Source organism: Zootoca vivipara, chromosome 12 (assembly GCF_965207765.1).
Source record: "Zootoca vivipara chromosome 12, rZooViv2.hap1.1, whole genome shotgun sequence".
Lineage (NCBI taxonomy): Eukaryota > Metazoa > Chordata > Lepidosauria > Squamata > Lacertidae > Zootoca > Zootoca vivipara.
Genome location: NC_142595.1, coordinates 42,618,752 through 42,632,646, shown reverse-complemented (window position 1 = coordinate 42,632,646; position 13,895 = coordinate 42,618,752). Strand labels below are relative to the sequence as shown.

Here is a 13,895-nt window from a genome sequence, read left to right as displayed (position 1 = left end):
TTGCTGTTTTCAATTAAACCGGGCAAGCAGTTAGCCTTAGCTTCAGCCTGGAAATGACAGGTGAAATACAATGAAATTTCCTGGCTTTCCAGATTCCTTAACTTTTCTGCCCTCTAGCGAAAATTGAGGAGTACAGCTACTCACACACAGTTATACATATGTTCTAATAAAATAATAAATAAAAATCCTTCCAGTAGCACCTTAGAGACCAACTAAGTTTGTCATTGTTATGAGCTTTCGTGTCCATGCAGGTATCTGAAGAAGTGTGCATGCACACGAAAGCTCATACCAATGACAAACTTAGCTGGTCCCTAAGGTGCTACTGGAAGGAATTTTTTATTTGACTATGTCAGACCAACCCGGCTACCTACCTGTAACTAGAATGTATGTTCTATGTAAGTAGTTTTGGACTACGATTCAATCATCATCGCTGACTTTTGGCTCTGTTGGCTGGGAAGAAGAATTCAATGAGTGCAACGGGGGAACAAAAGCAACGAATCTCCTTTTTATAAATGTAAGTTTTTTAAAATAAAAAATAAAGCTTGAAAAACAAAGAAAAAACAATATACGAAAATAGTTAACATCAAGTATCAAGCATTTTTAAACAGAAAACTGAGAGAAAATAAAGAAAGAAGAAAGGAAAAGGAAAGAGACAATATACAAGCTATATATAGACCTATGCAAAATATTTCCTCCAAAACCAATTAATCTTCTGCTTACGTTCAGATATTTTACTGCACTTAACACTTCACTACAGCAACTACCGGTAGTGGTGGTAAAAATGAGGTTGCCAACCAAACAGAAGGGGGGGTAGGATGGCTAAGCTTGCCTGCTGCTTCCCATTTAACCAAGATTTTATCAAAACAGCACCAGCTAGTTGAAGTTTATTTATACGAACTGCCGGGTGGTGATGACTTGTCCCCCACCTGTTGTGATTATAATTCTAAACAGTTTTTAATGCTGTATTTTGCTGTAAGCCGCCCTGGAACCTCCTGATGAAAGGCGGGCGACAAGTCATCATTACCCGGCATTATCCATATACTGTACAGCAGGCACATCCAACACGTAGATCGTGATCTACCGGTAGATCACTGGACGTCTGTCGTAAATCACTGCCCCCCCCCCAAGAAGCTCAACCACTTTGGCTTGGCTAAAAAAACCTCAACTTTTTCTCCCTGCACCCCCCCCATGGGGCTTCCCCCTCCCTAAAAAAGAGCTCAACAACTCTTTTACCTGAAACCCCCAAAACAGGGCTTTCATTTCTAAAAAAAAAAAAGTTCGACAACTTTGACCTGAAAACCCCTCCCCCCCCAAAAGGGGGGTAGATCACTGCCATTAACTCTGTGAGTAGATCGCAGTCACTTGGGAGTTGGCCACAGCTGCTGTACAGTATAGCAGGGTACAGAGGTGATGTTAAAGCGCCTTTCAGCCTCAGCTAAGCTCCACCCCCCCCCAACATCATTCATCTCTCTCTCCTTCCTCGTTTTCATCTGCTTCTATTCCCCCCCCATCTCCGCTCCGATTGGTCGCTTTCCCCTTTCGCGTCGCTTCCCATTGGCTCTCACCTTCCGCCCCTTTAAAAGCAGAGGCAACTTCCTTAAACGTGGTTCCAACATCAGAAAGGGGGAAATTTTGTTGCATGCGCTTGAAAAAGTTAAATCACCGCTTCCAGGTAGGATCTGAAGTGGGGAGGTGAGTTTACATTTGGGGCAGCCTTTGACTTGCTGATTTTTTTTGCACATAGGCAAGAATCTCCTTAGCTATACGTTTGTTTTTGTTTTTAAATGCTAACTTGTTTCAGAAAGCGAATACCGTAGTTCCTTTTAGTTTCCCTTTTGCAACCTGTAAGAGGCTCACCATTTCGGGGTGTGCTTGCGCCCGTGGGTCAGGGTCAGCCAGAGGCTTAGCCGTGATAGAACGTCACTCTTGGGATGTGAGGAAGGCATCTGAGCACGTGCAGAGTGTCTCCCAGGGCTCGCAGATCGGGACATTACACAGCGGGTGTTGAATGCAAGGTAGTTCTCGGGGGTGATTTTTAATTAGGCCTAAAGCCTGGCAACCTTTGCATTCTTTCAGAAATTAAGCAATACAGTATGCATGTATGGAGGAAAGCAGTCGGATAACAAGGTGGCTAAAAACTTCGAGGGCCATGGGATTGCCAACTGACCAGACAAAAGCCAACCGGGCTTGCTCCTGTTCCAGTTTGGTGCAGAGCTTACAGCCAAGTCAAGTTTTTTGGGGGACAAAGTTGATGAGTGTTATGAGCATGTTTGACCAAACTGCGGGAGTGCCTGGCGTGCTCTGGTCCATGGGGTCACGAAGAATCGGACACGACTAAACGACTAATCAATGAGTCTTTAGACTCAAGCTGCTGTTAAAAGGCATGGGGTGGTTTCTAAAGTTTGCAATCCTGTGGCAGAAGGAAGGAAATGGGGTGTTGACAGGGAAATTCCTGAGTTTGATTAATTTTTTTCTTGGGGCACTCATTTCCTCTTCCTCTCTTTCTATTTTACTTTATCTGTGGGTTAGAAAAAATCTGCAGTTTAATTCTAAAGGTGTAGGGGAGTGAAAAAATATATTAATCCTCTGTACATATGTTTTATTTATATTAGCATTTGCATACCAAGTTATATCTTATGTGCATACTGTATATACTGTACTGGATCCAGTACGGCAGGGGTAGGCAACCTCAGGCCCGTGGGCCGGATGTTGGCCCAATTGCCTTCTCAATCCGGCCCATGGACGGTCCGGGAATCAGCGTGTTTTTACATGAGTAGAATGTTTCCTTTTATTTAAAATACATCTCTGGGTTATTTGTGGGGCCTGCCTGGTGTTTTTACATTAGTAGAATGTGTGCTTTTTAAAAATATGCATCTCTGGGTTATTTGTGGGGCATAGGAATTCGTTCACACACACACCCCAAAAAAATACTCCGGCCCACCACATGGTCTGGCCCACGGCTGAAAAAGGTTGCTGATCCCTGCAGTATGGCAAAAAGTGTAGGCCAATACCCTTGTTCAATTAAAGGTATTCCAGCTTTAAGGTATGTTTGAAAACAGCAAGTGCTAGAGAGAAGACCCCTCCAAATGTTGCTTTGATGGCATGCTCATGATTATTTGTGCTCATGATGCTAATGGGGAAGTCACATGCCACTCCAGCTTTCAATACTCTTTGTACTTTGGTCATTCACACTGATTCGTTTCTAATCTGGAGGGCACCAGGTTGGGGAAGGCTGGTGCTTCAGGAAACCTGGTCCTGAACCAGAAAAGCAAAGGTCACGGCCACAGCATACGTTTAAAGCACACAACTTTCCCCAAACTCTCGTGGGAACCATAGTTTACACTTCACAGGGCTGCAATTCTCAGCTCCCTTAACTAAACTGCAGTTCCCAATATTGTTTGGGGGGGGGCGTATCCATGTGCTATAAACGTTTGGTATGGGTGTGAGCAAAGGGTGGGGTGGGGGTCTCTGTGTATATGCCGTTGGTAATTTGTAAGGTTCCTGGGCATTTTTTTATACACCCAGACTCCAGCAATCTGGAGCCAGTGTGGTATACTGGTTAGAGCAGCAGGCACCCCCAAACTTCGGCCCTCCAGATGTTTTGGACTACAATCCCCATCTTCCCCGACCACTGGTCCTGTTAGCTAGGGATCATGGAAGTTGTAGGCCAAAACATCTGGAGGGCCGCAGTTTGGGGATGCCTGGGTTAGCACATTGGACGATGACCTGGGAGACCAGGGTTTGAATCCCCACTCAGGCATGAAGATCTCTGGGTGGCCTTGGGCCAGTCATGATTTCTTAGCCTAACCTCACAGGGTTGTTGTGAGGATAAACTGAAAAGGGGGAACCACGTATAGCCCCTTGAGTTCCTTGGTGGGTGGGTGGGAGGTGTATATAAAATGTAATCAAATCAATTTAAATCACTAGTCAGTAACACTTGATTAAAATCATTTATTTATTTTTTTACAGAAAGACTCCTCCTTGCTGGTATAATCTTAACATTTACAACCAGATGAAGGTTTCATTTTTGGAATAATAAAATTTCAGAGTACTTTTTACAGTTAAATCAGAAATTACTGATTTTGTTATAGAAATACATAGATAATTATGAAATTATTGTGAGGTTTAATAAGTGAACTGTTTATATTTGGGCAACTTTTCTGCTGCACTTTTTTGAAAGGAGAAAAATAATCACTTCCTTAATAACAATTTATTGAACTGAAACAATAACATTATAACATATGTATCCATGTTTGTTAACTGATGTGGTCAAACAATTTTTAAAAAACAACAACACTTAGACTGAGTTTTAGCACACATGAAAAACTTGAAACAAATCCTTACTTCCTGATGGACTATAATGTAACTTAAATAGAAAACTCTCTTTAGAAAGATTTTTCCTCCCAAAGCATTTTATTTTAAAAATCCAATTTAAATTTTAAAAATATCGATTTAAATCAAACAAATCTCATTTTTTTATTTTAAAAAACCATTGATTTTTATCCACCCTGGGGTGGATAATGGAGGGAAAAAAAATACTGCCATTTCAAATGGTCACTACATTGCACCTAGGGCTGTTTTGAGTATGTCTCCCTTCCCCAACCCCAAAACCAGAGTAGTTTGTTTGCTTTACTGCCCCCCTCTTGAAGATTCCTTACATTGGAAGGTGTCTCCTACCGAGTCAGACCATTGGCCTAACTAGTTCAGTATTGTCTACACTGACTGGCAGCAGCTCTCCAGGTTTTTAGGCGGGGTGTGGGGTGTGTCTGAACCCTACCTAGAGTTTTCGGGGAACGAACCTGGGAATGTTTGCACACGGAACAGATGCTGTGCCTCTAAGCCTGTACTTCCGAAAGCCTTGCGATTCCTTTTAAGCCTGGCAGTCCTTTCTTTTGGGGCACAGCGAACAGCACTCATCTCCCAAAACCAGTTTGAAGTCCATATCGTGATACCAGTTTCATAATTTTTGACCTGGCAATATACTGTGAATCACGTTGCGGATCTTCCTCTTCACCTAAACAGATTATTGCTGCTGGGATAGTTCAGTACATAGAACATGAGACTCTTAATCTCAAGGTTGCGGGTTCACGCCCCACGTTGGGCAAAAGATTCCTGCATTGCAGGGTTTGGACTAGATGACCCCCGCGGTCCCTTCCAACTCTACCTTTTTATAGTACTTTGATTCTATGGGTGTGTGTTTGTGTGCTATGCAAAAAATCACAATGTGGGGAAAACTGTGAAGGCAGCCATAGCTCCATCCTTATTTCAGTCATTGTGATACAGTATATTATATTGGTATATTGCTGGCATCCCCAAACTTCGGCCCTCCAGATTTTTCGCGGTACAATTCCCATCTTCCCTGACCACTGGTCTTGTTAGCTAGGGATCATGGGAGTTGTAGTCCAAAACATCTGGAGGGCCGCAGTTTGGGGATGCCTGGTATATTGCGATTAATATTATTATTAATAATAATAATAAATGATAAAACCTCAAACATTAAAAATTTCCCTAAGCAGGACTGCCTTCAGATGTCTTCTAAAAGTCAGATAGTTGTTTATTTCCTTGACATCTGATGGGAGGGCGTTCCACAGGACGGGCGATGTTTAGCTGGTGATATATCGCAATGTTGAAAACCAGATATCGCCCAGTCCTACCCACGGCAAGAATGTCAGAAATAGAGGGAATAGTCCATAAACTTTCCTGTTCCTTTTCCTTTCTCCTCACACAGGCAATTGATTTGTCTCCCACCTCTGCAGCAGCGATGAAGCCCCGGAAACTCTTAATCGCTGTGAAAAGTTTTGTGGGACCCAGCAAGGCAGGGCGGGATGTCAAGGTGGCCAGAGGCAGTCTGCTGTGCCAAGAGGATGGTCGTGGGGCATCACCAGATGGAACTTTCTGGGTCAGGGTCATGGATACCGAGAAAGTGGTTCTGGTGCCTCCACGGGCAGCCGTGGAACTGACGGGCGCCTGTTCTGGACTCCTGGAAGCTGTGACCAACGGAGATGAGCGCCTTGCACTGTTCAAGAAGGAGCAGTTGATGGAGCGGCTTAGCGCCCTCCGGGAGGGAGACCAAGTCAGGGTCCAGATCACTTCCGCCTCCGGGAAGAGAGTTCGAGGCATCATTCGATACCGTGGGCCCATAGACAAGAGCAAGCACAATACCAGCATCATCTTTGGTGTTGAGCTTGTGGTGAGTTGATGGGAAGGGCATCTTCTGTGGAGTCCATTAGCAGGTTTGTTTTTGCAAAAAAATTATATCTGTGCAGAATATATTCTCTTCTTAGCACACAGGTTTCTAGTTCCTTCTTCCAGGAAATACAAGACCTGTACACACACACGGGCACCACAATTTTATCTGCCCATCTGTTTCTTGCCCCACATTGTCCTAATTTATTTCAACATTGAACTCAATGGGCAAAATCTAATTGCAAAAAACAACAAACACAAAAAGGATTTCACATGCGTAGCTTCAACCTGTACAGTGGTACCTCTGGTTAAGAACTTAATTCGTTCCGGAGGTCCGTTCTTAACCTGAAACTGTTCTTAACCAGAAGCACCACTTTAGCTAATGGGGCCTCCTGCTGCTGCCGCGCCACCAGAGCACGATTTCTGTTCTCATCCTGAAGCAAAGTTCTTAACCCGAGGTACTATTTCTGGGTTAGCGGAGTCTGTAACCTGAAGCGTTTGTAACCCGAGGTACCGCTGTATAGCTCTTTCTCACACACAAGGAAAGGAAAATGGTGTAGGGAACTCTGAAGGAACTATATTGAAGAAAGTATGTGGTCAGAGCATTGGGCCGAGACTGGGGAGACCCAGGTTCAAATCCCTCTTTGGCCACACAGTTCACTTTGCGGTATTGGGCCAGTTGTGGTCTGTTGGCCTAGCCTACCTCACAGGGTTGTGGTGAGGGTAAAACGGGTGGGGAGAAATAAAGGAGGGGACACCTCTGAGACGAGCTCCGTTCCTCGACTTTTGTAGGGCTCAGCTGCCGGGAAGGGTTTCACCGACGGCACTTTCAAAGGCCACAAGTTCTTCACCTGCCGGGAGAACTGCGGAGTCTTTGTACCCGTCAACCGGATTGAGCCGGATGACTTGCCCGAAGGCAGCCCACCAGCGCCCCCAAGAGGCAGCGCCCGGGAATGCACGCGGATCCAGCTGACGTCGGGAGATCCCTTGTCGACTCCGGAACTGGAAATTGGGGACCGTGTTTTCTTCAAGATGGATGACAGCACCCCCACTGGCACAGTGGTGTACTGCGACTACCTCCCCAAGAAACAGGAGACGGGGGTGTTCGTGGGGATACACTTGGTAAGGAGGCAGACAGAAGAATTGCGGGGGGGGGGGGAGAGTCAGGTTGAAGGAACTGGCTGCAAACAATACTTAATCTCACACCCATTTTGAGTACGAGATCCCCAAAAGCAAGATAAAAGTCGGGTATGATGGGCATTGTGGCCTTATAAATGCTGTTGGTTAGTTATTTCCATGTTAATGCCGGCCAACGTGCTTTAAATCTCCAGGTGCTTCAGGAAACATGTTTAGCGATGGCTTCTTGTGTCTCTTCCAACCCTGAGTCCTAGCTCAGTGGTAGAGCCATCTTAAAGTGGTAGGGCCATTTTAAAAGGAGGCTGCATTTTTTTTAAAAAAAATAAATCTAAATTGTATTTTAATCCACATTTTAATCAATTGTTTTTCTTTCTTTTACGTTTTATTGTAATTTTATTGATGTCAGACGCCCTGAGCCCGGTTCTCAATGGGGAGGGCGGGGTATAAATAAAATTTTATTATTATTATTATTACTTTGCATGCAGAAAATCCATGGTTCAATCTCTGGCATCTTCAAGTGAGATTGGCAAAAATTCCCTGTCCAGAATTCTTGAGAAGCACTGCCGGTCAGTGCAGACAATACTGAGCTAGATGGACCCGTTGCTCTGATTCAGTATTAATGGATTGATTTAGTGCCGTGGCTCCCAATCGGTGCTCCATGGATCCCAGGGCGACTGCGTAACCCACCCAGGAGGGTCCGTGGCACCGTTCACATAACAACAACTACCATAGAAATAACAACATTGTCAAAAGTAGGGGGTCCATGGCTCGGCTTTTGAAAAAAACAGGGTTCCCCCAGTACTTAGCTAATTGGGAGCTGCTGATTTAGAGCATTTGTACCCTGCTGTTCAACCAAAAAGGGTTCCCAGAGTGGCTTAGGTGCCGTCAGAACAAGACAGGCCTCACCCACAGGCTAATAATAATAATAATAATAATTATTATTATTTATTATTTATACTCCGCCCATCTGGCTGGGTTTCCCCAGCCACTCTGGGCGGCTTCCAACTGAATATTAAAAACAGTACAGCATCAAACATTAAAAAACTCCCTAAACAGGGCCGCCTTCAGTTGTCTTCTAAAAGTAAAATAATTGCTTATTGCCTTGACATCTGCTGGGAGGGCGTTCCACAGGGCGGGTGCCACTACCAAGAAGGCCCTCTGTCTGGTTCCCTGCAACCTCACTTCTCGCAATGAGGGAACCGACAGAAGGCCCTCGGTGCTGGATCTCAGTGTCCGGGCTGTTTGATGGGGGTGGAGCCACTCCCTCAGGTATACAGGACCGAACATGGCACACAAGGGAAGAGAGGCAGGAAAGGCAGAGGGACACTTCAAGAAGGCAGATTCTTGTGTTCCCTCCATTCCCCCCCCCCTGGCCTCCATGCCTCACTCCAACCTACTGTTCTGGGTATGCCCAGTGTGGGCTCCAGGTTTCGAAGGCCCCTTAGCTAAGACACCAATGGATTCACCAATCGCTTCCATAAGTCTTTTTTTTTTTATAATGATTTTTATTAATTTTATACAGACAAAACAAACAAAACATACAATATAACACTGTCCCTTCGTTTTCCCTCCACCCACCGGTCCACCTCTGCCACCGGTAGTACCCGTGTGTTTTGAGAATCAAAGGGGTCCATTGTCAGTTGGGTTTAGCCTCCCCCCTCCCTCCTCCCCCCACATCCCCCCCCTGCCACTGAAGGGACAGGAGTGGAGGAGCTCTGAGGATTGGCTTCCCCCAGCTCTTTCATAAGCCTATTTACACAAATACAAACAACACAACAGCAATAGGGAAAAGTTATAAATTCCCAATTCTTATTATCTTAACATTTTAATTGTGACTTCCTCGATGCTCTTCCTTCTGGTTTTCCTGACAATCTCTAATTGCTTATGGCGGGTTTCCTATCCAAATCAAAATCTTATTCTTATAATATTAACTTTAATCCTCCTCCTTTTCCATGCTGTCCTCCCACAGACCCCCTCCTGCCACAAGAGGAACCCGCAGGGCACAGCACTTCCAAGGTTCCATTATTGTGTCTGGGTTTCCTTCCACCCCCTCCTCCCCCCTCCGAGCACCCCCTGCCACTGGGTATCTCAGAGTAAGGAGAGGAGGATAGGCAGCTCTCTGCCCAGACAGTTATCTGAACTCATAAACATTAGTATTTAACCTAAAAATTCTTTCCTCAGCCATTCTTCTAGCACCCTCCAGAAAATACAGCAATTTTTCCCCTTTTTTTTACCCTCCATCCCTTCTCCCTAAGTCTTTCCCCCAATTGGATCAGCATTTCCATTGACAAGCCAAGATTTCGAAAACCGTCTTTCAAAGGCCAAAACAAAATCTTTTAACTAAGATTTTCACCCCACACCTATTCTTTCCCAGTTCCATCTCCAGGCCTTTGTCCCCCCCTGCCCCTGTCTTTCCCTTCCCTCAATAACACCACTCCACATTTTAACCCCTCCAGGATCTTCAATTCCATTAATCATCATGTCTCTTTGCTTCTCATTTTCTTGCTCTGCTTGTTTCTCTTCCTTTTGAAATCCATACTTTGCTTCATCCCAGACATATTTTTTACAGCCCAAGTCCCCTTCAAGATTCTCATCAAGTTGTTTCTCCTCACACACAGTCTCAAACTCCACAGCCTCCAAGTCCAAATTATCCTCTAAGTCCTGAACTTGGGCTTCAGCCTCGACTGATGGTAAATTGGGATGTTGCCGTTCCTTGTAAATGTCCTCCCATGTTTGTAGATAGCTCAACACCGCCTCCTGGAAGGCTCGAGAGTACTTTGTTTTCATACTTCTCTTAACCACAGACAGACAGGAGATAGGGAGCAAAGGGTACTGGAAAATTCCTTCCTGTTAGACGATCGACTCCATTTTGGCTGTCCTTCTCCTTTGTCTTTAACTCAATCACAAATCCATTCTTGATTCCAAATTGAAAAGTTCTGCCTCACTTTCAAACAATTTTTTACAGTTGACAGCAGCGCGATAAAATCCACCCAGTCTTTTGACAGTTTGACAGCTTTTGACAGCTGTCAAAGCACTCTTCCCCTCAATAATGCTGTACCTCGAGGGGTGCCGGACTCGGGAGCTGGGAAGGTTCGGAAAAATCTCTCTTTCTTTCGGGTCCACCAACCCTGAAACTTTTTTCTCTTTCGGCTTGAGTTTATTTAAAACGCCTCCCTGTTTTCCATTAGGAAGAGACCGACTTCCGTTTCTTTAAAGTCTCTCCTATTTTTCCAATTAATGATTTTATAGTCCAAATATACGTTCCACTTACTTTATGGAAATCTTTAATTTTGTTCGGAAGAATCCGCCGCTTGCCGGGTCAGGACTCGGAGCTTCGCTTCTCGGAGGTAAGATATAGCCCAAAATGGCTCCCGCGGTTCCACCCCACCGGCTCTCAATCGCTCTATTGAGCTCTCGGGCAGCAGGGGATCCGCAAAACGGAGCAGCCGCTGGGCACGTGAGTCACCGGGACTCTCTACCCGGTGTTTTTACGGGGAGTCCGCTCGCTCTGCGGACTTCCCCCCCCCTCCGCGAGGCCAGGGACTTCGGCACGCGAAGTCCCTGCGTCCTTCTCTCCACCGCGACAGACCGGAAGTCCGCTTCCATAAGTCTTACGTCCTCACTGCAGCAAGCCTGGGGGGCTCTTGTCCGTGGGCCTTCTGCTAGGTGTGGGCCCTTTGCAGATGCTGGCAGTGTCCACCTTATTTGGCCCAACGTAGGCATGCCATGTGTGGTGATCAGGAGGAATGGGGAGGAACAGCCAGTCCAGAGACCCTAGACTCTTTTTTTACTCCTCTTACCATCTCATCCTAGGATAAACCAGTCGGGTCCTGGGATGGCCTCTTCAGAAACCACGTCCTGTGCCATATCCCGTCTCCAGAGTATGGGATGCTCCTGCCCATCTCTAAGGTGCACAAAGGTGAGTTGTACAATAATGAAAGTACTCGGGATGTCGTCTGGGTTTGGTTTTTTTTTTAACTCCACCACACTCGTTGGTAGCAAATTCCACTGCTGAATGGCTCTTACTGTAAGAGCTGTTCGGCAGTGGAATTTGCTACCAAGGAGTGTGGTGGAGTCTCCTTCTTTGGAGGTCTTTAAGCAGAGGCTTGGCAGGCATATGTCAAGAATGCTTTGATGGTGTTTCCTGCTTGGCAGGGGGTTGGACTGGGTGGCCCTTGTGGTCTCTTCCAACTCTAGGATTCTATGATTCTAATGTAGCAGGTCTGAGGGACCTATATCAGTCCAAGGGCGTCACTTCCACCTGTGCAAACTTCTGGAGGCTACTTAAAAAGGGCCAACCAGCCATGGTCCGTCTGATGCTGTGGGAAACCTAGAAACAGGACTTGAACACAGCAGCATCCTCTCCACTTGTGAATCCCATTAGCTGGTATTCATAGAATCGTAGAACTGAAGAGATGGAAAGGACCACGGGCGATGCAGGAATCTTTTGCCCAACATGGGGCTTGAACTCTCAACCCTGAGATTAAAGGTCTCCTGCTCCACCGATTGAGGTCAGGGTGGATTTGATTTAAATCACTAGTTAGTAAGACTTTGTTTTAAATCTTTTTTCTTTTTTTACAGAAAGACTCATTCTTGCTGGTATAATCTTAATATTTACAACCAGATGAAGGTTTCATTTTTGGAATAATAAATTTCCAGAGTCGTTTTTACACTTATGTCAAAAATTACTGATGTGGTTATACTATTAGAAATACATAGACAGATAATTATGAAATTATTGTGAGGTTTAATAAGTTAACTGTTTATATTTGGGCAACTTTTCTGCTGTACTTTATTGGAAGGAGAAAAATGATCATTTCTTTAATAACAATTTAAACAATTTAACTAAAACAATGACATTATAGCATATGTATCCATGTTTGTTAATTGATGTGGTCAAACAATATATATATATATATATATATATATATATATATATATATATATATATATATCCCCAATTAGACTGAGTTTTAGCACACATGAAAAACTTAAACAAATCCTTATTTCCTGATGGACTATAATGTAACTTAAATAGAAAACTATATTTAGAAAGATTTTTCCTCCAAAAGCATTTTATTTTTAAAATCCGATTTAATTTTTTTAAAAAAATCTGATTACAATAAAAAACCAATTTTATTTATTTATTTAAATCATTGCTTTTTATCCACCCTGACAGGTTATCTCAGCATACTGTGGGATTTGATTTGACCGATTATAATCCATTGTCAGTTGGGTCCAGTAACGGTTCCCCAATGGACACTAGTCCAGCAGAGTTACCAGGCAGCTGGACTTTTTCACTTTTTGACAACTTTTCATAATAATAGTAGTAATAAATATAATAATAATGAAAAATGTCAGGTGGTCAGGTTCTATGACATTTTGATAACAAACATCATTTTTTTTAAAAAAAAAGTATATATTGCTACCCAGCCAATAGTAAAGCAAAGGTATAGCTTTACATGGGGCTTTTGGGCAGCTGGAAGTCACAGGAACTCAGTAAAGCTGTGTATACACCACTCGATATTAACCAATGGCAGTTAAATTTTATGAATTTTATGCAAATCCAGATGGTTTTCTGTCTTTTGCACAATTCTGCTTCTGCTAGCTAGAGGGACCAGGCGATTGAGACCAGTCCCTTCCCCCTTTTCCTGTTGGCCTTCGATTTTTTTCCTAGGCATTGTTCCACATTGCCAATTGCACATCCTTAAGGGCTAGAAACTTGTTCAGGTTTCCCTGCTCCCACATTTTAAAGTTGAGATTCTCTCCTGAATTCCGGAACTGCACACTTGGGAGGGTTAGTAACCAAATTGGAAGCATATTTTTAGGCTTGAGGTGCTGGATTCTAATGTGTTGTTGTTGTTTGTTTGTTTGTTTGTTTTGTCTCTCTAAAGAACAAGCTGACAGAAGACCTGAGACTTTGCCCAGCAATTCCTCTTCACCCACCTCAGATGAATTTGAAGATTGCCCGTCCCCCTCATCCATCAAGTATCCCCCCAAACTGGAGGAGTGCTCGCCCAAGGAGCACCTAAGCTTGGCTCCTTCCAGAGAACTGGGGGACCACAAGACGAAAGACTTGGGAGTTTTGAAGAGGAAGAAAAATGGGGAGGAGGAGGAGGAAGAAGAAGATGAGGAAGACAAAGAGGAAGAGGAGGAGAAACAGTATAGCCACCACCTCTTGGAGATCAATTCTGTGGTGGAGGTGAACGATCCGCCGATCTACGGGGTGATCCGATGGATCGGGGAGCCCCCTGATGAGGATGAAGCTATTGCTGGGCTGGAGCTGGTGAGAGCAAGGGTGTGGCAGGCTGGGATGTGTGTCAGCTGAATCATGTGCTCATTTTGTTGCACATGATGGCTTCGGTATAAAATCTGAGCAGTGAATTTCTGTATGCTCTGCCAAAAACAGTTATCTGTTGCTTGCGGGGGCAGAACACTGGTCTGCCATCCGTTTGATGTTGAGCTGCCTAGTTACAAGTCTCTTTTGGGGTGAACTATTGGTAATCCTTGGGACGCGGGTGGCACTGTGGGTTAAACCACAGAGCCTAGGACTTGCCGATCAGAAGGTCGGC

At 44.6% G+C, this 13,895-nt stretch overlaps 1 protein-coding gene across 3 annotated transcripts in view; it reads left to right on the top strand.

Moving 5' to 3' along the window:
- The first annotated feature begins 1,572 nt into the window (after positions 1-1,572).
- The window catches only part of LOC118095149 (ubiquitin carboxyl-terminal hydrolase CYLD), a 25,921-nt gene continuing 13,598 nt past the window's right edge, over positions 1,573-13,895 (top strand). The window contains exons 1-5 of one of the 3 annotated variants that reach the window (XM_088654975.1): positions 1,573-1,692; positions 5,729-6,190; positions 6,979-7,308; positions 11,137-11,242; positions 13,218-13,609. In XM_088654975.1, the coding sequence (XP_088511101.1) occupies positions 5,762-6,190; positions 6,979-7,308; positions 11,137-11,242; positions 13,218-13,609 (1,257 nt within the window). In that variant the 5' untranslated portion in view covers positions 1,573-1,692; positions 5,729-5,761. Of the gene's footprint in view, positions 1,693-1,893; positions 2,016-5,728; positions 6,191-6,978; positions 7,309-11,136; positions 11,243-13,217; positions 13,610-13,895 lie in introns of those variants that run through there. The other 2 variants (XM_088654974.1, XM_088654977.1) reach the window with 2 other exon arrangements.